Source organism: Poecilia formosa, unplaced genomic scaffold (assembly GCF_000485575.1).
Source record: "Poecilia formosa unplaced genomic scaffold, Poecilia_formosa-5.1.2 Scaffold10, whole genome shotgun sequence".
Classification (NCBI taxonomy): Eukaryota; Metazoa; Chordata; class Actinopteri; order Cyprinodontiformes; family Poeciliidae; genus Poecilia; species Poecilia formosa.
The window spans coordinates 3,275,905-3,297,440 of NW_006799949.1; the positions used below are offsets into that span (position 1 = coordinate 3,275,905).

The 21,536-nt window shown below is 42.9% G+C and overlaps 1 protein-coding gene across 1 annotated transcript; it reads right to left on the minus strand.

Annotated features, from left to right (window-relative positions):
- Positions 1 to 10,996: 10,996 nt before the first annotated feature.
- her6 (hairy-related 6) lies at positions 10,997 to 12,850 on the minus strand. Its single transcript, XM_007541975.2, has 4 exons — positions 12,401 to 12,850; positions 12,198 to 12,293; positions 12,002 to 12,089; positions 10,997 to 11,862 (listed from the first exon to the last, which is right to left on the minus strand). The coding sequence occupies exons 1-4, from the start codon at positions 12,506 to 12,508 to the stop codon at positions 11,321 to 11,323; spliced, it is 834 nt and encodes a 277-aa protein (XP_007542037.1). The 5' UTR covers positions 12,509 to 12,850; the 3' UTR covers positions 10,997 to 11,320.
- Positions 12,851 to 21,536: the final 8,686 nt, after the last annotated feature.

A 21,536-nucleotide genomic window follows, 5' to 3' on the forward strand; every position in this document is an offset into this window, starting at 1 on the left:
GGGAAAAATGTCCTTACAAACAGCTTCCATTGTCTGCCAGCTATTTATTTGGAGAGCAGTAAGTGATGGAGAGAACCGTAGATGAGACAAATTCAATCCAATGCATGAATCACTTCTGATTAGCCTCAAGCCGGCACGGCCGAGCCAATCGCGCCGAGGTCCCGCAGAAAGCAGGACTCCTCATCCCATTGAGCGCCAGTCACTTCTCTGTCTCCCTGCCGAGGCGTTTGTCAGCCGCAGTCAGGCCTCACTGTCACTGTCATCACTTTGAGAGCCATTATGGCCTCTGACTATTATTAATACAGAGCTTGAAGCACTCGCAGCCACATCCAAGAGCTGGCCATAAAATATGTTAATAAAATCTGGCCCCCGGGGGCCCGCTCAAAGGGAACTTTAACACAAACTGAATATCACTGATGGCTCTGTAGGAGGGGCTGCTTTCCAAAAGGGGGAGGCTCTAACCCTGTTAGTCACACGGGTCGAGGCTCAATGATGCTGCATATTTCCAGTCACTGTCAATTACCCTGATATGGTCTGTGGAGGGTCGCATGCAGCCTGCACCGCAGGAAGGGGGGGAGGGCGCTCACCGCTGGAGCTGTGGAGGATGTGGGAAAATCAGAGGTGCAACTGTGTGTGCATGGGAGAGAGATTGTTGCTCCACAGCAAAATGTCAGCAAAGGATCACAAACTCTGATAGCCCCACTGTCTGCTGGCTGACTGGAGGAGGAAGGAAACTTTGCTGTTTTATCTTTGGACTAGTTGATCAAATAATTTTATTAGGCATGATGGGATAATAAGGATGCTTGTAAAAGTTTCATCTTGGATTTAAATCAAGAGGTGGTAAACAATTTCTACTGGTTGCAATGAGAGTAACTGCAACCCAACATGACCCACCTGAGACACACATCTGCATAAAAAAAAAAAAACGATGAAGCTTTGCAGTTTTCTGCTTTAATTTTGACCTAATTATAATGAACCCAAAACTTTGTCATAGTAGATTTTGATATCCCACTTTGGTAACACTTTATTTGAAGGGGTGTCCGTAAGACTGACATAATACTGTAAAAACATGACATAACAGCTGTCATGAACATGAAGGAGTCTTCACAAATGTCTCTGACTGTTGTCATGAACTGTCATTCAATAAATAATGACAGTTTTAGTGCAAAGTTGACACTTTTAATGGATTTTTGATGCAAGTTTTAGAACAACTTTTCAATAAAAGTGTCACTATTTACAAGGTAGTGCAAAGTTGGCTATTTTAATGGACTTTTAATGCAACATTTAGTACAACTTTGTATTAAAAGTGTCATTATTTACCGGATGACACTTCATGACAACAGTCATAAACATTCATATAGACTCCTTCATGTGTTATGTCATATTTATGAAAGTGTCATGTCAGTCTTATGCACGCCCCTTCAGATAAAGTGTTACCACACTTTTTTTATTTTTTATTTAACCAATAACTTTGATTTTGATGAAAAATTTGACATACATCTAAAAAAATGCAAGCAATATAAAACCAGCAGCAATTATTTGAAAGCTTTATTTTTGTTTAGGTTTTAACAAAAAATAGCATGTCAAAATCTCTTCCTTTTATTGTTTTTCCAGCCAAATAGCTTTTATAAATTTGGCTGGAATTTTGAAGATTGATCTTTGGTGATGAACTGCACGTTGTAATTTTGCTCCCTCCATAGATTCTCTATCAGATTGAAGCTTGACAACCTTAAGACGTTGATATTACTTCCATAGGAGCAAGAATAAAAGATGACTTTTAGACCCAAATCTGCCTGAAGTTATTTTCCATTGATTATTGAGACAGATATGAAGTTTTTTCTAAATGCCATTTTTTAAATGAAGTGTAAACAAAAACAATTTCCCTCAAAATAAACTGCATTTCATAAATATATGTCTCATTTCCTATCAGAAATAAACTTCTAGGTTGAGTGAAACAAATTTTAAACCAAAGTCTGTCAAGGGGGTTTACAATTTTCTGTTCACTTCACAATTATGTACAACTTGGTTTAACACATAAATTCCCAATAAAATGCATTGAGGTCAGTGGTTGTAACTTGATAAAATGTGAAGAGTTTAAGCTGGAAGGCACAGAAAGAGTTGGAGAACTAAAAAAGCATCAAGAAAAGTTTCTGTTGCCAAAATAAAAATTAAAGAAAACTTGAAAAAAAATTCTATTTGACCAAACAACGCAGCAACATCACAAAAATGCAACTTTGTTCTCCTGAGATTTTCTTTCCTGCACCCACACTCGCTGGTTTCATTACAGCTTCTAGAATAACCACCTTGGCCACATTTCCCTGAGACACCAGGATGTACAAGGAAGGACGCCATGGACAACTTGCAAGGCAACAAAAGTTGAACACGCCGACCACGTACCACACAGGCATTAGTCTCATTCATGATGCAAACTAAAGCTGAGATAACAGGTTCTTGTAGGAGTGTTTGGAAGCATGCTCTGCAGAGTTGAAGTTGCACAGACAAATGAAGTGGGAGGTAAAGGGCACACACACAGAGGAAAAACACCCTCTGTCTTTTATAAATTCACACTCTGGCTTCTTTAGTGTATTCAGAAAGAAAGCTCAACATCCAAACACACTCTGCATCATCCACTCACACCTTCTAAACGACACAGACTTGCTCTTTATTCTGCAGACCTTCAAACACTCACACGCACATGGGCTCCTTTGTTTACACTGCGTCTTGTGGTCATATCTCTACGACCAGCTCCTCTGTGGTTCCTGCCACTGCATCCAAAATGGGAAAGAGGATTAAGCTCTGGACCACGTCACCATTTCTGCTGCTTTTGTTCAGATGGAAAAGAAGGAAGTGGGATAATGCCATTTCATGTCTCTGAATACCAACATGATGCAATATGCCCCAACGCTGGCGCACACCGAACAATCGGCAACCAAACTGAAGCAAACAGAAAACAACAAAAAAAGTCAAGTTTCAGCGGACCTAAAATAAGAATGGGGTCACAATCAGGAAGAAGTTGGTCAAATTTGGGTTCTAAGGATTTCAGAACATCTGGACCTCCTATAATCTTTGGGTCTGCAGTATTTTCAAGCTGTATGATTATTGTTTTACAACTTTACAATCTTTTAAGCTTCTCTATGACTTTATTTCTTACCTGTCTATTCCCTTCAAACTGTGCACTAGGTTCTGTTCGTCTGTTGCATAAAAGTCCAATTAAATAAATTTGTACTTGTCACCGTATCAAGTAGAAAAGATTTATGAATAATGTTGCAGAGCACTGTATAATTAGAATATAATATTTCTTGAAAGATCTGACATTTTTTTTTACATTCTATGATCAAAAGATCCCCATCATGTAGCTCATCGACTATCTGCAAAACCCAAATTCATAAACGCTGCTTCTTCAAATCCTTAGCAGGGTATGATATTCACCTCTGAATTCAATTGGTTTGAATTATGTGTACTCTTGTCAAGAGTAATCAATATGGGTTTATTTACTACCCCCCAAGTACTTATTATCCTCCTGTTGAGGACATATATACAAAAGTAAAACAAATTGGTCTTTTATTCCAGCAGCATAATTTCAAACTGAGCAAAATAGAAAAAAATATCCACTGTTCATACCAGCTGGAAATGGCTCAGCTTTATTGACTTCAGACAAAATCACTTAATTTGAAACGGGAATTGGACGAGCATGTTTGTAATTGCAAGTACAGGCGGCTATTTACCTTAAACAAATACATTTTTATTCCCTGTGAACTGGATGCAATAACTGAAGGAAAAACGGATCAATACCTGAAAAGAAAAAAAAACTGATCTGAATTTTCTCAGTGGCCACTGCATAGTGCCGTCTATTATCAAGTCCAAATAAGGAAAAATCTACATAAGTAAACATAAAAGTTAACAAGTCAGTTAGTAAGTAGGTGGTGTTCTGGTATTATTCGTGTCAGATTGAACAGTGTTGAGGTCACAAGCTTAGTTTAGCTCCCTTTACCATCTAGCAGTGAAATCTAAGGCTGCTGTTCATTTTGAGCACTCAGTAATGTTCTAGTTTTTATGGTCAGGAGCAACCTCCAGATGTTTTTAAAGGAACAACCAGATGAAAGAGATTTATGATGCTGTTGTCACATACAGGGAGCCAGACCTGAGAATGAAAGGATAAGCGGGATGGTCAGCAAGTTTGTAGGTGTGGCTATTAATGCCCCAATGGTGGAGATGATTGAGTTTTGATTTGAGAGGAAGTATGATAAACTGGAGGCTGTTCTAGTTATTTTCCCCACTGATTTCATGGAACCCGGCAGCAATTAAACATACACTCAACATAATGCTATCACCGCCATGATTAGTAAGTGGGATGGTGTTCTCAGGCTTGAAAACATCACCTGACTCTTTTCTCATTTGATCCTAAAATATTTCTAAGAAAGCAATTGGATTAATCCTGCTACAAATTTCAGTCAAGTTCAGTGACTGAAACTTGGTTGATATCAGTCTTGAAGTATTGGCATCTTTCTTGGTCAGCACCAGTTCAGCCCATAATGATGGTGATAAAAATCTCACTTCATCATTCAAGTTTATGATAGAGTGGCTAGTTTGTTCTTGAGCATGGATTGGATTTCTTTTCATCTGAAGGTGACAGTTTGGGTCAGGTGGTTCGTAATTGGACGTAATTGGGTGCTGAGGCATGAAAAAAAAATTACTTGGATGGATGAGGATGGATACAGCAAGGAAACCCTAAGCTCTGACATCAGCAGGACTAAGAATTGTACTTACAGCCTACGCATTTTATAATCTGTGTTTTCGAACCTCAGAAAAGAGTTTGGGGGTCTCAGTCCACCATAGAAAACCTTGGCTTTGAGAGATCAAAGCAGGTCCCCCGAGTGGTCCATGAAGAACCTCTTTGTGCGTTATCACAACCAACCCAACTGTCACCGTTGGCAGTTGTTTGGACGGTAGTGTGGTGGGAACTTGTTTGCCTGTTCTATTTGTTTGTTGTGATGGCCTCTGAGGGAGGGAGACCTCCCACTCAATTTGCCTTGGGTCCCAGAGTAGCTGGAGGACAGGTCAGACAAAGGCACAGTTTGATAGGGTCATCACTGTCACCACTCAGACTTGAGGGATGTGCCAACGTTTCAACTGACAGCCACATATGGTTGCCATGTCAGGCTCTCCTCAAGTCAATCTGCGGTTAAACTGCAGAGCACAAACAAGAAGAAAAGAGATATTTACAAATTAAAACTGAGAGGATAGGCTAGAGGGATGAAAGAAAGCCTTCTAAGGAGTGGAGAACATTAAAGGACCTATCATCTAGCATCACAGGACCACCTTTTGCCTGCGCTCTTGTTCTGGAGAGCATGTGAGCGGTGAGAAACACCGTGGATTTACATAGTGGCCTGCGACTTCAAACGGCACGGCTGACATTTGAATGGGCTGGCAGTGGGAGCCTCTGGTGGGGGTTTTGTTGTCATGCAGGGTGAGCCAAGAGGAGTGGGCACACAGCTTGTCCTGTTTACTGGGCCCGCAGGTTACCATAGGAGCTCGGCACAAACCGGGCTCGTAAGAGACAAAGACAGTATGGGAAAGAACGACAGGAACTCTGGGAAACAGCAGCACAAGGGGGTGGGGGAGAGGCATGTTGTCTGGAGTTAAACGGGGACTGAGTCATTATAGGTGGACAACTAAAGGGACAAAATAACTTTTATGACTGATGCACTAATAATAGCGGAGAGAAGATTAAATCCATGTGATCTGGATGCCCTTTTGTAAGCAACCAGTCTTCATTTCAAGCTCCCTCTCTCTGTCCCTGACAACATCAGCTTTAATAGACGAGTGTCAAATGTGAGCCAAGTGGAACATGTTATTTATTATTAGCCGTAAGTAAGTGCATAGGCTTCCAGTTTAGAATCAAGAAGTCCTGCATTCAGGGCACGGAAAATAAGTCTAATGCAAACATTTAATCTAATTGGTTCAGAGTTCCAGTTTTCTTGTGTTGCTGTGCAGAATTCGGAGAGTCTGAATGAGTACTGGAAAATAAAAGACTAAAGTACCAATATAATTTCTGCTTCCAAGGCTTTCTGCTTTCCATTTTCCAAATGATAATAATCTAAATGTCTAAAAATAAAATGCTTCCAACCTGACTGACACTAACACACATGGACAATGTTTTGGTTGCTTCTCCATGACAACAAACACACACTATTTTCACATTGCTTTTCTTGTGTGATGGGTGGTTGCTAAAAACATTTTTAGTGTAGTTTAAATTTTTAACCCTTTTTAGATTAACTTCTCACCTGAGCGATATCACGGATGACGTTACAGTTGTATTTAATTCAGTGGACTCTGCTTGATAGTTTTTTTGTACTGTCGCCATTTGTTGAAATAAAAGATTACGATTTTTGCCTAATAGGTTCTGTCATCTGAAGAAGGGTGACCATTTACCGGACTTCAATCTCTTTGCTGTGTGAATAAGGCAACAGTACTAATGTATGACCAGTCACCTAAACTTGCAGGCCAGAAAGTAAAGCATTAATCAGAGAAGTAGCCAAGAGGTCCTTCCTGCTGAGATTCACAATGCAGGACAAAAGTATAAAAAAGAAACCTATTGTTGAATCAAGGGGCATTTTCAAAGTTTTTCCTAAGTCATGTATGAGACAGAGTCAACGCTCTGGTGAGATGAGACTTAAGTTGAACTTTTTGACCAACATACAAAACTAACATTTCAGATCACCCTGAACACACCATCCACACGGTGAAATACGGCAGTGGCAGCATGAGGCTGCAGGGAACATTTTCTTCAGCCGGTACGAGGAAGATAAACAGATGTGACCCTGTGAAGGTCTGGACCGAAATCCAAATGAGAATTTATGGTTATACTTGAAGATTAATATTCATTTCTGGCTTTCAAAACTAAAGCCAGAAAAAATTAGGCATGCAGCCTCATTTTTAGACTGTATATCAAAATCACTTATCACCACTACACACTCCTGGTCAGGGCTGACAGACATGATCCTCTACATCTGTTACACTTGGAAACAAAAGATCTGGTCTTCGCTCGATATTGAGTTAATCAGAGCAAGTCATGCAGATGCAGAGCAATGATTAAAAAAAGATCTTGGAATATTTCTGGACAGCTGTAATTAAACTTCTGACCACATCCAATAACAGTGTCAGCCTCAGGAGGGGTAAATGTTAGTTCAGCACACAGAGAACCAAAGAGAGAACCATTTTCCCTTGACAGAGAACACCTGTCCTGACTGGAATGAGAGTGAGCATCTGGGAGAGAGAAGAGTGTCTGTGAGCAAGTGTGTACATGTGCACACTTGTTCTGTCTGCAAACAAAATCTGTGTAAATGGAACATAAATGAGTTGAAACCAAGGAAAGTAAAGCTGCAGACCTAACTATGCAGTGTTATGCGTGCTTGGGTCAGGATTCTCAGTGCAAACACACAACTCGATCCACTTCTGCCCACACAAGTCCAACACTTCATCCTCCCCTCCCACAGCTTTCCCTTTCCCTGCCTGGCTGGCTGACGAAGCCGCGCCGCCTGCCTCGGTGGCGGTTGCCCCGTCTGTCAGTCTATTTCCAGGCTCGGGGCCCAGCGCTGAGGCAGGCGGGCAGGCAGTCAGTCAGGCGGTGTGGTGGAGGGCAGAGGGGTTGATGCGTGTGTCAGAGAGGCGCTCTCCCACATTCCCCCGGCGGCTGGCAGCAAGCCGGGCCTGCGGAGGGGGGTTCGCCTCTTTCTCACGACCTCTCAGGTTCCTGCGCTCATCTGGGAGCTATTCATTTCCTGCCAGAAAACAGCCTTCCCTTGCAACTGCAGGAGAAGGCGGGGGCTGCAAGGGAACTGGGAAAAAGAGGGGAGGGAGAAGAGTTTGGCTTCAATGCGAGTCCAGGGCTTGGTACAGCAAGCTCTGGGCTTAAATCATAAAGCTCTCGCTTGTCTGGGCTGCAATCAAAGCCAGCCGCAGTGATGGGCTGGGAGAGAGATGTAGAGACAGAAAGGAGGACTGTGTGAGAGAGAGACGCAGAGTGGACCATATGGTAGCACTTACGGAGCCAAGGAGGAAGCAGAGGGTTTTTTCTCCCCCTATTTTCGCTCCCTGAATGCACGCGGAGTGTGGGAAAAGTTAATGGACACGCATGGCAGCTAACCTCCTGGTCGTGTTGTGACATGTGTGCGGTCACTCCAGCAGCTCGGCCACTGCACTGGGTAATTGGAGAGGCTCGTAAAGCTGCTTCCAGGAGGGGGGAGAGCAACCACTGAAGATGTCGATGGGTTGGGGGCGGGGGGAGGAAGCGGTTGAAAGGCGGCGAGGCAGGGTGGGAGGACTCAGCAGCTGGGTGTTGTCCAGGTCACACCACGTGCCTCCCAGACGTCCCGTGTCCAGCTGTGGCCCCAGGGGCCAGGGGCAGGAAGCTCGACACCAGCACGAGCGCAGCTGGAATGCTGTGGGAACGCTTCATCCAGGCGTGTGTGTGAGGGCCTAAAAACACAGGATGCTGACTGTTAGCCTCCGCAGCATGCAGGCCTCTCCTTGAACTCCCCTCATCCCATTTAACCCCCCAGTGCCTCACCTCCCTCGTGCCCTTTAGCCAGGCATGTCCACACCCTGTACAGAAAGCATGCACACACGGACATGAGCACACACATGTCTTCAATCACACAGGGATGCATGCCCCCCTTCCTCTGTAAAAAGGTGTGATGGAAATTCAAAATGATGGCACTTATCCACACTTTGTGCCTCTTAGCACAGTGATAATTGCAAACACCTGCACCCACCTCCTTACCCCCCCCCACACACCCCCTTCAAAGAAGGGCCACACTCGGATAGCTGGAGGGGGCACACACACCTGGGCAGAGCAGAGCGCTACCACATGCTCAGTGACGATGTGTTTATCGTGTCATTCCTCCGTCAGGCCCCCTGGCATCGAGGAACTGAGCCCTGATTAAAGACGCAGCCTGAGGCTCCTCTCTGTGCTTCCCCTCCACGAGATTAATGTTGCTGCTCAAGAGAAAGCTGCAGAAATCCCCATTTTGATGATGCTTTATCGGCGCTTGATCTTTTTCAGATTGTTAGAGTAAATCTTTGGCTGTTTGCCGAACACAAAACACCCAAAACATCCAAACACTGCCAATATGGTACCTTGCAAAAAGTATTTATGTCTTTTTATATATATTTTATCACAAACTTTACTGTATTTATTGGAATTTTATATGATAGACAATGACAAAGTGCAATGTGGTGGGAAGTAAAAGATGACACAGTTATTTTTTTACAGATGTTCTGTGAAGGCAAGAGATGTTTGTTGGAGAACATTAGTGAACAATCAGCATCACAAAGAAAGAAAGAAAGCTCAGGGATGAGGAGAATAAAAAAGCAGTTTTTGTTCATTAAACAATATCCTGAGATTTGAAAACCTCATGGAGAACTCATCAATCCACCGTCTGAATATGAAAATACTATGATACAGCTGAAAACCTATTGATTGAGCACAGAAACAGTCAGAAGGTCCATAGTAACTATCTGGGAGCTGCATAGTAACAGCTTGCGTAGGAGAATCCAGTGACAGAAAAACTAAAATTGATACTCTATAAAGCTGTCCTCCATGACAGCTAGCGAGGCAAGAAGAAAGCCACTATTAATGAAACACAAGTTAGAGTTTCTGGAACTGACTACGTGAAATCCAAACAAAACATTGTAGCCTACATGGAAAACCATCACCATCTCTTTGGTGAAACATGGTGGTGGCAGCATCATTCTGTAGGAATGCTTTACTTCAGCAGCAACTCGCAGCGAAACCTGGTAAGAGGCGTGAATGTAAGGTAATCCTGAAAAAAACCATTCATCTTCTGGCAGGACAAACAAACCTAATACAGCCAGAGCTACAGTGACATTATGTGTCTGAATGTCTGAGTCCCACTCCAGACCTAAATCCAATTAAGCATTTTTGGAGCAATTTCCATAACACTCTGTTCATGTTTTAACTCGTTTTGCTTTTAAAAGTATGTATCATTTTCCTTCCATTTTGCAATATGAAATCCTACTTAAAAAAAAAAACATTTTTAAAAACACAAGCTGCTTTGCAAATGGACACTTAGCAATAAAGACTTGTGGCTGTAAAAGAACTGAAAGGTGGTTGTACTAAGTATTGACCTCATTTGTAAAAATGTCATCAGCACTGCTCTATCATAGTCAATCCATGTCAAAAAGAAAAATCCATAAAAATACATTGAGGTTTGCGTTGTGTAACCTCAACATATTTCAAGAATACTTTGCCAGGCATTGCACCGGTTGCTTTCAACAACTTTTGAATCTTAAAATTGAACATACTGAACTAAAATCTCCCATCCATAATTTATAAAACAGTGAGCAGTTAGTTTCCCAGTCTCTCTAACGTCCAAGTCTCTTTAACTCATCACACCAGCAGCCACTTATTGTGCTTGACCCTATCGATCCTATACTGTGCCCATCAGACTGCAGTGTCATTTTCTGCTGCTAGATGGCGTGAGTGACCTCTGCTAAGCTCCAGAGCTTCTTCAAGAAAGCCCCAACAGCTGGAGAACCTGTGCGTAACACCACAAACAGATGATCTTGCACCTCTCCTCATCCCCACCCCCAACCCACCCCCCACAAACTTGTTCATCTTATTGATCTCTAATCGGGCCTTCGGTGGTTGATAACTTTTCCGCAACGCCACTCATCAAAAATATATTTGGTGCATTCTCATAAAATGCAAAGTCTGAAAGCGGAAACAATGTGTAGTTACAATTCCAACACAACTGCTGTTCCTATAATTATGTCTAAATTTACACATTTTAACCAACTTCTGGCTCTTAAAAGTGCATTTATACGGCAAACAATTACTTAATTAGAAACCTAATAGACCTGAAGAAAGTTCAACTTGATGGCGCAGCTGAAATGAGCTTTTACGCACAAAACCCCCCAACAAGTTAAACAAGTGAGCGTACCTTTCTTCTACAAGAAGCAACGCTTAGACCAGTTTTTCCGTATCTTTACAAATTTATTTGTCTTCCAAAACGAAGAACAGCATAAGAGCATTGAACATATCTTTGGCGTCACACAGTAAAAAAGACAACTCAAATATATATATAAAAAATGCAGTGAACGGACTTCCACGATACAAATCTCATTTCAATATGAACTTTACTCCCTTGTTAGCTGTACAAATATAGTGCATACTCTTTCCATTTTACAAGAAAAATAAAAACAGGTTTGAAACAACTTTCTATTGACCAAAGATTTTAAAACTAATAAATGTATAGTTAGTCTTCCCCCCCCCCTCCCCCTCCTGGTGCTTCTCTTTTCACCAGGGTCGCCACACTGAGTCTGTGTTGGCGGATGGGGCTCCGGGGGACACCGCAGCAGGAACAGGCACCGGCGTGCTCATGTTGTTTGCGTACACGGGGATAACGGGGCCGTTCGGCGCAAAGGCCGCGTTCGGTATGAGGAAAGCGAACTGTCCGTCTGTGGCAGGTACGATCTGGAAGCCGCCGTACACTTTGGTCGCGTCTGACGGTAAGCTGGCCGGCGGAGAGCCCCCTTTGCAGGACGCGGGGTTCATTGGGAGCACCTGCGGGGAGGAGCTGGGGATCTGAACCATGGACTGGGCGAAGGAGGGGTGCGTCGATCCGGCGGCTGGGGGGAGCTGGTGCTGGTGCTGATGCTGGCTGGGGTAGTTCATGGCGTTGATCTGCGTCATGCAGCTGGCCAGGTGGCCCAGGAGCCGCGTCCTGACTTCGGTGTTGACGCCCTCGCAGGTGGAAAGGAATCGGGTGACTTCATTCATGCATTCACTGAATCCTGCGCGATATTTTCCCAATATGGAGGGGTCAGTGTTCAGAGCAGCTAAAGAGAAACAGACAGGGGGGCGGGGGGCAAAGGATGAGGATATTATTAGGAAAAGTTCGGAAATGTTGAAACAAGAGTGCCTTTTATAGATGCGTTCAAAGTGAAGAAATAAATCAGAGTGGGATGTTGAACTTACCGGTCATCTGAGCTCTCTGCAGGTTCCGGAGGTGCTTCACTGTCATCTCCAGGATGTCTGCCTTCTCCAGTTTGGAGTGTCTGGAGCTCTGCGGGGGCGCAAAGCGCACCTGGTTAGCGTTACGCGCAGTTTTCCCATGGCTGACACAGACTGTTTGGACGTTTATTAATATCCATGAGGACGGCTGAGTACTTACATCTTTTTTGAGCGCATCCAGAATGAGAGTCTTCAGCTGACCCAAGCTCTCGTTTATTCTGGCTCGTCTCCTCTTCTCCATGATCGGCTTTGATGACTAAAAAGTGGAAGCAACCTATTAAAATCACCGCTTCCCGCACAGAGCTCAGAATGCCACCCTAATTATTATTGTTAACAGCAATATGATTATTTGCAAATACCAACCTTTCTGTGTTCAGATGCTGTCTTGGGCTTGTCGGGAGTTGTGTTCATGCTCGCCGGCGTCGCAGCGACCGGAGAGGATGAGGACTTTTCCATCATATCGGCAGGCATCTTTTCTTTCTTATTAGACAACTCCAACAAAATGACAGCAAATTTCCATCCACTTGTGTAGAAAAATGAAGCTGATATTGTCAGCTAGTATTTAAAGTCCGTCTCTGTCGGAAGCAAATCCCGGGATGAGTTAGAATCCGTCAGTGATGCGCAGAGGCAGCAGGAGCGGACGCAGTTTCTCTCTCTCTCTATCGGGCTCTCCGCGTGTGCCTTGTATTTATATCTCTCACTGCACGCGAACGGCTCGTGTGAAACTTCCCAAACTTTCTTTCCCACAGTAACTTTCAACCAATCAGGGCGAGGGACACGAGGCCCGAGGGAGGACGGCTCGTGGTCGGCGCCCTCCCATTGGCTGTTTGGCCCCGCTGGAGCTGGCGGCCAATGGCGCACGGCCCGGGCTGAGGGCGCAGCCGGGGAAACTGTCTGCAGTCTTCAATCATCGTAGCGTTTACATATTAACAGCGGAGCCGCTGACTGAGAGAGGCGCAAGGACCTCCTATCTGCCAGGCACGAGTTAGCAGCAAAGAATTAAAATAAGGGAAACGGCAACAACTCCGTCTTCGCACATTTCCGTGTTTCTCATTAAACGTAGCAACGTTTGAAACTCCATCCAGAGGAAATCTCTGGGGAGCCTCCAGAAAGTTTTATGAGGGGTGACCAGATGGGGGCCACTACTAACCTTAATGTGGACCACCAAATGCAAAACCCATAACAAAATTTCAGTTTTGTTTCAAAAATGGCTAGCTAAATTTCTGTAAGTTAAGGATATCAAGTCAGCCATGTACCAAAATCAATTGATTTGTCGTCAAAACAGAATTTACCCCCCAAAAGGATATTTTCTTCTCTTAAATTCAGACATAAAGAAGATTATGTGCATAAGTGCTATGCAGAGCATAGCTTACACCAGTTCCCAAACTGTTGACCTTGACTGGGTCTGCTGAAGAAAAGCTTCCCTACAGCATGATGCTGCCACCACCATGCTATTCTTTAGGATGACACATTCAGGGTGTGTTAGTTTTCCTCCACATCGAATGCTTTTCATGTTAGCCATTAAATTAAATCTTAGTCCCATTTGACAGAAGCACTTTCTTCCACATGTTCAACTATATTTTATTAACATAAATTAATAGAAAATGTCCATTAATTTCCATCTGCTTTTGACAGTTTGGGGTTGACTGTCATTAGTTGAAGAGAAGTGCAGATGACTACAATATATTGTGTTATTGGGAAAAAAATATATAAAAAGTTACAAAAATCCGTTTTATGTTTTATTCATACTGATAGCCACATGTTAAAGCCATTAAACCATGGGTGCCTCCATAAAATTTTCATAAGAGTCAACATGAATTCTTTGGAATGTCACCCTAACAACCAGAGTTTCATTATACTGTCATCATAGATAAAGCGATTTGGAGACGGGCATTCAAAAGTCAACTTTAAAGTAAAAAAAAAATACGCATATACATGAGGTAACAAATATTGAGCAGTTGAAGTAATAATCATTGAGCAGCTTAGTGTTTTTTTTTATATTAAAGGATTCAGATATTTAAGAGTAGCCGTAACCTTGACCAGGCAATCTTGTGTGCATTTTCCCCCAAAATTTTAATTTACAGGCTGAGTTAAAATGGCCACATTCTTGCCCCCATATATTGTATATGACTACAGTACATAAAAGTCAGGAAATTCTATTGTGTTTTTTCGATTTGGTCCGCTAACTCAAAATTATCAGAGGACCCAATATGGACGCCTCTATGCAATCGTGATACACCAGATTTCTGCACAATAACAATCTGACACCACAAAACGTTACTTTAAAACTAGAGTTGATCAAATGTCTTCTCAACTCATCAGAACCCCCACCCTCACTCCCCTCAAACCTTTAAGTTACGACTCAAACTTTGAAGGTCTGTTAGCCTCGTGCTTCACCTAAATTCACTTATAGGAGCAGCCGCATGTCCACTTACACCTCAGGTCAGAACTTTGCAACAGAATCACACCAGGGTCGAGCTTTGGTTTCTTTCTGACTAACTGGAATAATTACATTTGTAAAGGCAACAACTTGGGATGACAACTCATGACGAGTTTAAAACCTCATGAGAGGAACACATGAGAGGCTGACCTCTGTCTCGAGTCTTCCTTTCGTAGACGAGTGTGACCCTGAGCGCGAGCATCACTTCGTTTCCACATTACACTGCAGCTTCTATAGGTCTGTGGTGCAGAATCTGCCACTTAATCATCCGTCGGTGCTGTGAATGTGGAGCACGTGCCAGGATGTTTTATGAGCGCGCGCTGGTTGGAGGTTTTGGCCGCCGGGCTGCAGGAGGCGGAGGAGGGTGCATGCGCGGTGAGGGGAGGGTATGTGGCGGCGGCGGTGGTTTACATTAGAGGGGAAGGTAAATAGCAGCTGCTGTTTTAAAAGCCTGGGAAAACCACGCCCACAGAGCTAGCTGGATCGGGCTTCCTTATCGGAATGTGAGCCAGAGCAGAGATATTTCTGAGCCTGCAGAGCTCACACCGATGCCTCCTCCTCCTCCTTTCCGCCTGTGGCCGTCCCACAGCGTTCAAGGCTTTTGTAGATATCAGGTCATAATTTCATTTCCTTATCTTTATTGTAGTTAGATAGGCGAAAGAGCAGACGGACATAAAGAGAGGAACACGATGCCAACTATCGCCCTTTGGGGTTTATAGAGGAGCAGCAGCTCTGCTGCATTCTTAAGGTTGTGCAACTTCACAAACAAGAAGGCTTTTAAACTTGCGGTGTCTGTCATCGCCTACACTAAAAGTTTAGTCTTATCTATAAAGATGTTACTCCCTCCCGAGCCTTAAGCCTACCTGTTCGTTAATAAAATACAAAGACATAAGAGAAATGAAACGTTGCTTAATTGCATTTTGTTTCGCTTTTATAAAGCTGAAAACACCGTGCGTGATGTTCGACAAAGATGAAAAGTGATTAAATCAACATGAAAAAAGCCAGACTGACACGCACAGGTTAAACCGAGCCTCACACACTTCCAGCTGGTGCACAGACCGCGACACGTGGCGCGCAGGCGACGGGGGAAGGCGCTCCTCTCGCCGGCTTGCCGCCTGGATCTGCGGGGCGTCGCCAGCGGTTCGCCGCAAGATACTGAATTTGAAGGGCAACCAGGAGGGGGCTGCGCGGGTATTTAGACAGTCGACTGAGCAGGAGCGACACAGTTTAGGTCCTAAAACAGTTTAGGTGCTTTATTTGTCACACTTTCTTGTTGAGTGGACAAATATGTAAGTTTTTCAGGTGATAGTGGTGCGTACAACTAAACACACAACCAGTAAAACTTAACACACACAAAAAATAACTTTTTATAACTTACATAATCAGAAATATTAATAAGGAAAACAGTAGAATAGATAGAGATCGTGTTTTTCCCCCTCAAACAGAATAATAGCTTATCGAATCTTTAACAGTCTCCAGTAAATAATCCAAACTTGTAAGTGTGAATACTTGATATTTTGCCCTAGAAATGATCAAGTCCAAACCCGACTATAATAAAGAAAGCTTATTTTGCGTTGTTCTTTGCTGTATGTTTTCATACAGTGCATGTGCTGTGCTCATAATGAGGTTGTACAAGTGAATAAATAGAATTCATAATTGCAGACGTTTTTATCTTGCCATCCTGGGCAGAAAGCCACATTGACCAAATTAAAAAAAACAAAAAAAAAAACATTGCTTGACCATTAAAAGTTTAGTGAATATTATTTTTGAAAAAGCAAAACTATATTTCACAACGTGATTTGCAACATTTTTTATTTTTATTTTATTTTATTCTTATGCCATTTTGTTGGTCTTTAAAGCCAGCTGTTCAGGAATGCCCACAACCACTCTCCTATACAACATATAATATTAGAAAAGTCCATAATGTTCAAAATTTAAACCCAGCAAAGTCAATCAATTGCCCTCTTTTGAAAACTTCCCTCAGTCACTCCTGCCAGGTTTCCCTCTAAAATCTAACAATCTGGTTACAGTAAGAAGAGATATTTCCTATTGAACTACTGCAGAGTCACACGCGTCTTGTCTGTGTAATTGACAAAGTGAAGCTGGTGCGTACATGCGGCCGTAAACCAGCTTTAATCCCACATGTAAGCTACCTACTGTGCGCTGCCTGTGTCAAACACATCATCGCGAGCTGGGCACCTGACTCATTTTTTCACCCTTGCACACAATGGCATTGACAGAGCTCCTAAACAAACGTCTTGGTGCTCGGCAGACAGGGTAGGTTTTGAAACACTCTCCGCCTGAATGACTTTCTCACGCTCATGTTGCAAGAGGTCTTCGGCTGTGAACTGAGTCACGGAGCCCTGGCTCTGTCACGCCCTCCCACTTTTCCCCCCTTGCAGGCTGAAAGTCTTATCGGGCGCACCTGGCCGCTCCGTCGGTCCCCGGAGTGTTACCTGCGCACCAATCTGTGGGAAACGGGCGGAATCACAGCGAACCGTGTCTCTCTTTTGTGAAAACCTTTGAGAGCGTATTGCTTTGAGATAATTGGCTTTTTTAAAAGAAAATAAAAAATAAAAATAAAATAACATCACATCTCTGACAAGAAGCAGTCAGAAAAACAAAGAGGAACTAAATCTGAATGGTTTCCTCCAACCCTGATCCTTTTTTTTATCATTACTGCTCTTATCTCTTGTTTTATATCAGCTCTTTCTCCTTTTATCTCCCTCTTCCTCTTTTCATACCTCTGCTCACATTTTCCCAGGACTCATATCTTTATTGGTCTCTCTTGTGTAAGGACCGCCACACACTGCAATATTGTACTCAGCCAAGGACCTTTGGAGAGTGAAAAAGTGTCTCACTGCCACACAGCGCCTTAATGTGCAAGCTTTGGCTGCCAGATGTGGCTGAGAAAGTTTGGATTAAAGCTAAATTGCAGATTGTGGTTAGAAATCTGCAGCGATAATGTGGCTGCTGCATACAAACTGAGGATGGCACTGGTTGGAAACACTCTGCTGTCCCAAGAGGGATGCCAGCAACAGTGTTTGACCTGACTTATCCAAGAGCCTACACTGTGATTAACACAGTCAACAAGATCTGCTTTCATTTCCTAGAAGAGGTTAGCAGTGAGTGTGCAGCACAGTCAGCTGCAGGCTGGATTTTGCAGTTCTGTTTGTAAATGCGAAAAATAAAAAGCTTTAAATACTGAGGCATTGGAGGGTTTGCACTCATCTCTTCATTTTCCCCGAGTTTTATAGAATAGACCAGGTTTTCATCAAGTGAATAAGTGATGAATCAGAAAGAAATCCTATTGATAAAAGTAGAAAAACCCCCCAATTAATTTAAGAAGAATAAAAATAGTTTTAGATTAATTACTTTGCATGAGAAGAAGGGAAGCAAACTGTCAGTTAATTGACAGGTGACCTAGAGTACTGTGCCAACTAATTTCTTTTTCTTCTCTTTTCTTTTGAAGTCTTTCAAAGTCATCTTGATGAAAAAGTCTCTCGTTCCTCTGTGAAGGTTTTTCAAAGTTTTTGTGTTTGTCTACTTTTAGTCCAGAGTCCAAGGAGCATCTCAGAAAGCTGTTTGATCTGTCACATGAAAATGGAAGTCAAAGCACAACTAAAAACATTTCAAAACATGGCGGTCTGCTTACATTAACATTGACATTAATTGGGAAGTTCAGGATGAGAAGCAGCCAATAGGCCCACGGTGACTCTGGAGGATTCGCAGAGATCAACAGCTCAGGTGGGAGGATCTTTTGACAGAAGAACTATTAACCCTTGTGCATGCAAGGACTGAAGCAAACGTGGAGGACTGTGTGTGTGTGTGTGTGTGTGTGTGTGTGTGTGTGTGTGTGTGTTTGACTTCTATCTATAATGGAGAAGTGGATTATGCATAAGCTCCTATAGTCTACAAAGGTTATGTTTGTATGAAAGCCAAACGCACCACTGTTTCCCATCATGTTTAAGTCATGATGTTTAAATGCCGGCTGCAGCCGTACAGAAGCAGTGATCAAATCTGCAAATTATAGGCTCCTTACACTTTGAAAACAACACACTGTATCTAAACAAAATGCCCAAGAGAAGCTTTTCTTAGCAGAAGTATCACCCACAATCAGCTAGAGTGACCCATCACCCAGGGTGCTCGAGGTGTGAATGTCTGGTTACAGTTTACAGTGCGCCGTGCGAAAGCGATTAGCGTCGACAACTTACACATGATGATAGCAGAGTCTGTTATTACTGATTCTGGAGTGTGCTACTGAGGGCTAAGTGAAGCAGCGAGTGAAAGTGTGTGTGGGTGTGTGTGCGTGTGCGCGTGCTCTGGCGCTTCATCCCAGTGCGGAATGAATATGTGTTGTTATAGTGGGAGTGAAGCAGGACCTGTGCTCAGCTGCTGTTAGCGAGGCCAGCCAAGGCTTGGAGAGCAGGATCAAAGCAGGGACAAAGAGAGAGGAGGAGAACTGACAGATCCTCCGAGCAGAGAGAACAGAAAGAGGAGAGACGGGAGGAGATGAGGGTTGTTTTTTTTTTTTTATTTTGTTTTTTTTTGGAGGCTCTCCAGATGCAGCCGCACACATCGCCTGCCTCCCCTCAGACACACAAACCGAAGAGCCCGAAGCAGCCTGGGAGCAAGGAAAACATTAAGTACAGTAAAGGTGCTCGTTTTCCCCCGTACGAGCCAGCGCATGCACGAACAACAACACACAGAGCGAGATCAGGATGGGTCACTGAAAGCCTTGCAGACACAGGAGCTGGGATCCGTTTTGGCTGGCTTCAGCAGGGAGATGTTTTAAGGCCTCAGTGCAGGGCTGCAGAGCAGAGGTTCCCCAGACAGCTGCCATGGCCTCCTTCCACTTCAGAGACCAAGAAGCTTCCTTTAGGGGTCCTGCTTCTCCTCCTTCACCAGCATCAGCTCCCTGAGCTTTCATCCATCCACACCGCTCCTTCTGCTTGTTCTCATTTCTTTCCTTCCATCTTTTCCTTTTTTTTTTTTTTAATGCCTCCTGGAGCAGACCGGCGCTATTTGCATGTGTGGGGGAGGCGGTGTAGCGTCGAAGGTTAGAGGTCATGGTGAGTCAAACCCGGCAGCAGTGAAGAGGAAGTGGTTAGGGAGAGGACCAGTGAGTTGGCCTCAGTCTCTGGTTAGCATGCCCGAGGCAGGAGCAAACTGGGAATATATCTTCTGTTACTTCTTTGTGATGTGAGGGTGGGGGTGAGGGCCACTCATGCAAATGAACCGCAGTTTACTGGATGCTCTGACCGCGGACGTATTTTTGAACAATTGAGCAAAAGGAGAGATTAAAGATATAGATTTTAGAATAGATTTCAGCTAGATGTTCAGAGTCTCAGTTTCTTTGTTTATATATATATATATATATATATATATAAAGGTTTCTGGCCAATTGATGCAACACTTCATGAGTGAGTTAATAAATTAAGTAATACACACACAACAGGAGCTGGTACAAACACTGCACCCACTTAAAATAAGGTCTACACTTCGTTTTATTTTGAGGTCTTGCAAGAGTTGCTCTTATATCATTTTCAATTTCTTTTATCCTGGTCAGAAATATAACTTCATGCATACGGTGTGTTGAAAATTATTATATTCTATTAAAATTTTATGTAAAAGACAAATGCAAAATTGTGCTTGGTAAGTGGAAGGAATTGTTTTCAAATTTGGTTTTCAAAATGTTTTCCAAATAAAAAACCTAAAAAAAAGTTTAGCATGCATTCATATTTTCATGCTTCTTTGCACATGATTCATGCTCAGTACACCACAAATTTATCAGAGATTCTTACTTGATGTAGATCTGGACTTTGACTGGACCATTCTTCCACATCAATATACTTAGATTTAAATAATTTAATTGTTTCTCTTTCTATGTTTAAGGTCAATGTCCTGTTGGAAGGCAAATCTCCATCCAATCTCAAGTCTTTTGCAGCCTCTGTAAAGTTTTCTTGATCATTCTGTATGTAGATGCAGAATGATCACCTTTCCTTTTTCTGCTATTTTTCATGTGGGCCAAGAATTTCAATTTTGCTCTGATGTTCTCAAAGCGCTTTCTTCTGTAAGTTATCTGAGTCTCCAGACGTGTGACAGACTGCAAACAAGGCTTTCCATCAATGTCTGCTTTCTTTTTTGCCATCTAACAAGAAATAGTAGATTTGAAGATTGCACAACTAATAGTTTTACGGTAAACAAACTATCCTACCAGAGCTGTGGATCTTTTCAGATCCTCTACAGTTACCATCAGGCACTTCTCTTTTCTGATTAATTCTTGGATGACCCTGGATGGTCAGTTTAGGTTAACACCCATTTCTTGGTGAGTTTGGCATTAAATTACAGTTAGTTGAATCCAAATGTATTACACAGTTTTAAAAGTTTTACCAGTAAGAATTCTAGAAAATCCTGCGTCATTTCCTTCCTTTTCACAATTATGCTACTTTTTGTAAACCTCTGATATTAAATCTCAATTTTGTGGCTGTAAAGTGACAAACTTGAAATGTCAGTGGGTATGAATATTTCTACAAGGCACTAGATTTTTACATTCCTTCCTGTTACCCAGCATATTTCACTTGTGCTCTGTTTTTCCTTAAAACGCTTTCAAACACATCTATTGCTTTCCCAGATTTATTGCTCGGAGCTGAATCAATGTTTAGTCAGGATTAATGTATTTAAATGTGTTCATACAAAATCATGTTGACTTGTCTCAAAGCTTGCAGCTAAAGTTGGGAGGGGGGTGGGGCAAGGCCACTTAGGCATTTTTGTGAGTGATTCAAACATTTCACAGCTCTTCTCCATTATCCCATCAATTATGATCAGATCCACATTAAATGAGTGAGAGAGGAGTTCCCCTTGTTTACTCTCAGCACATTTGAATTACAGGTTAACGAGGCTTCCCAGTCTACTTCTGAGCAGACTGTTTGTTGACTGATGGTAGGAAGGCCAGCTTTGAAGATCCAGCTAGCATACACACAACTGACAGCTTGGAGCCGTGATTCAATTATCTCTAATAAGCTAACTTTGGTGTAAACAAATACAGCCAGTATCAAC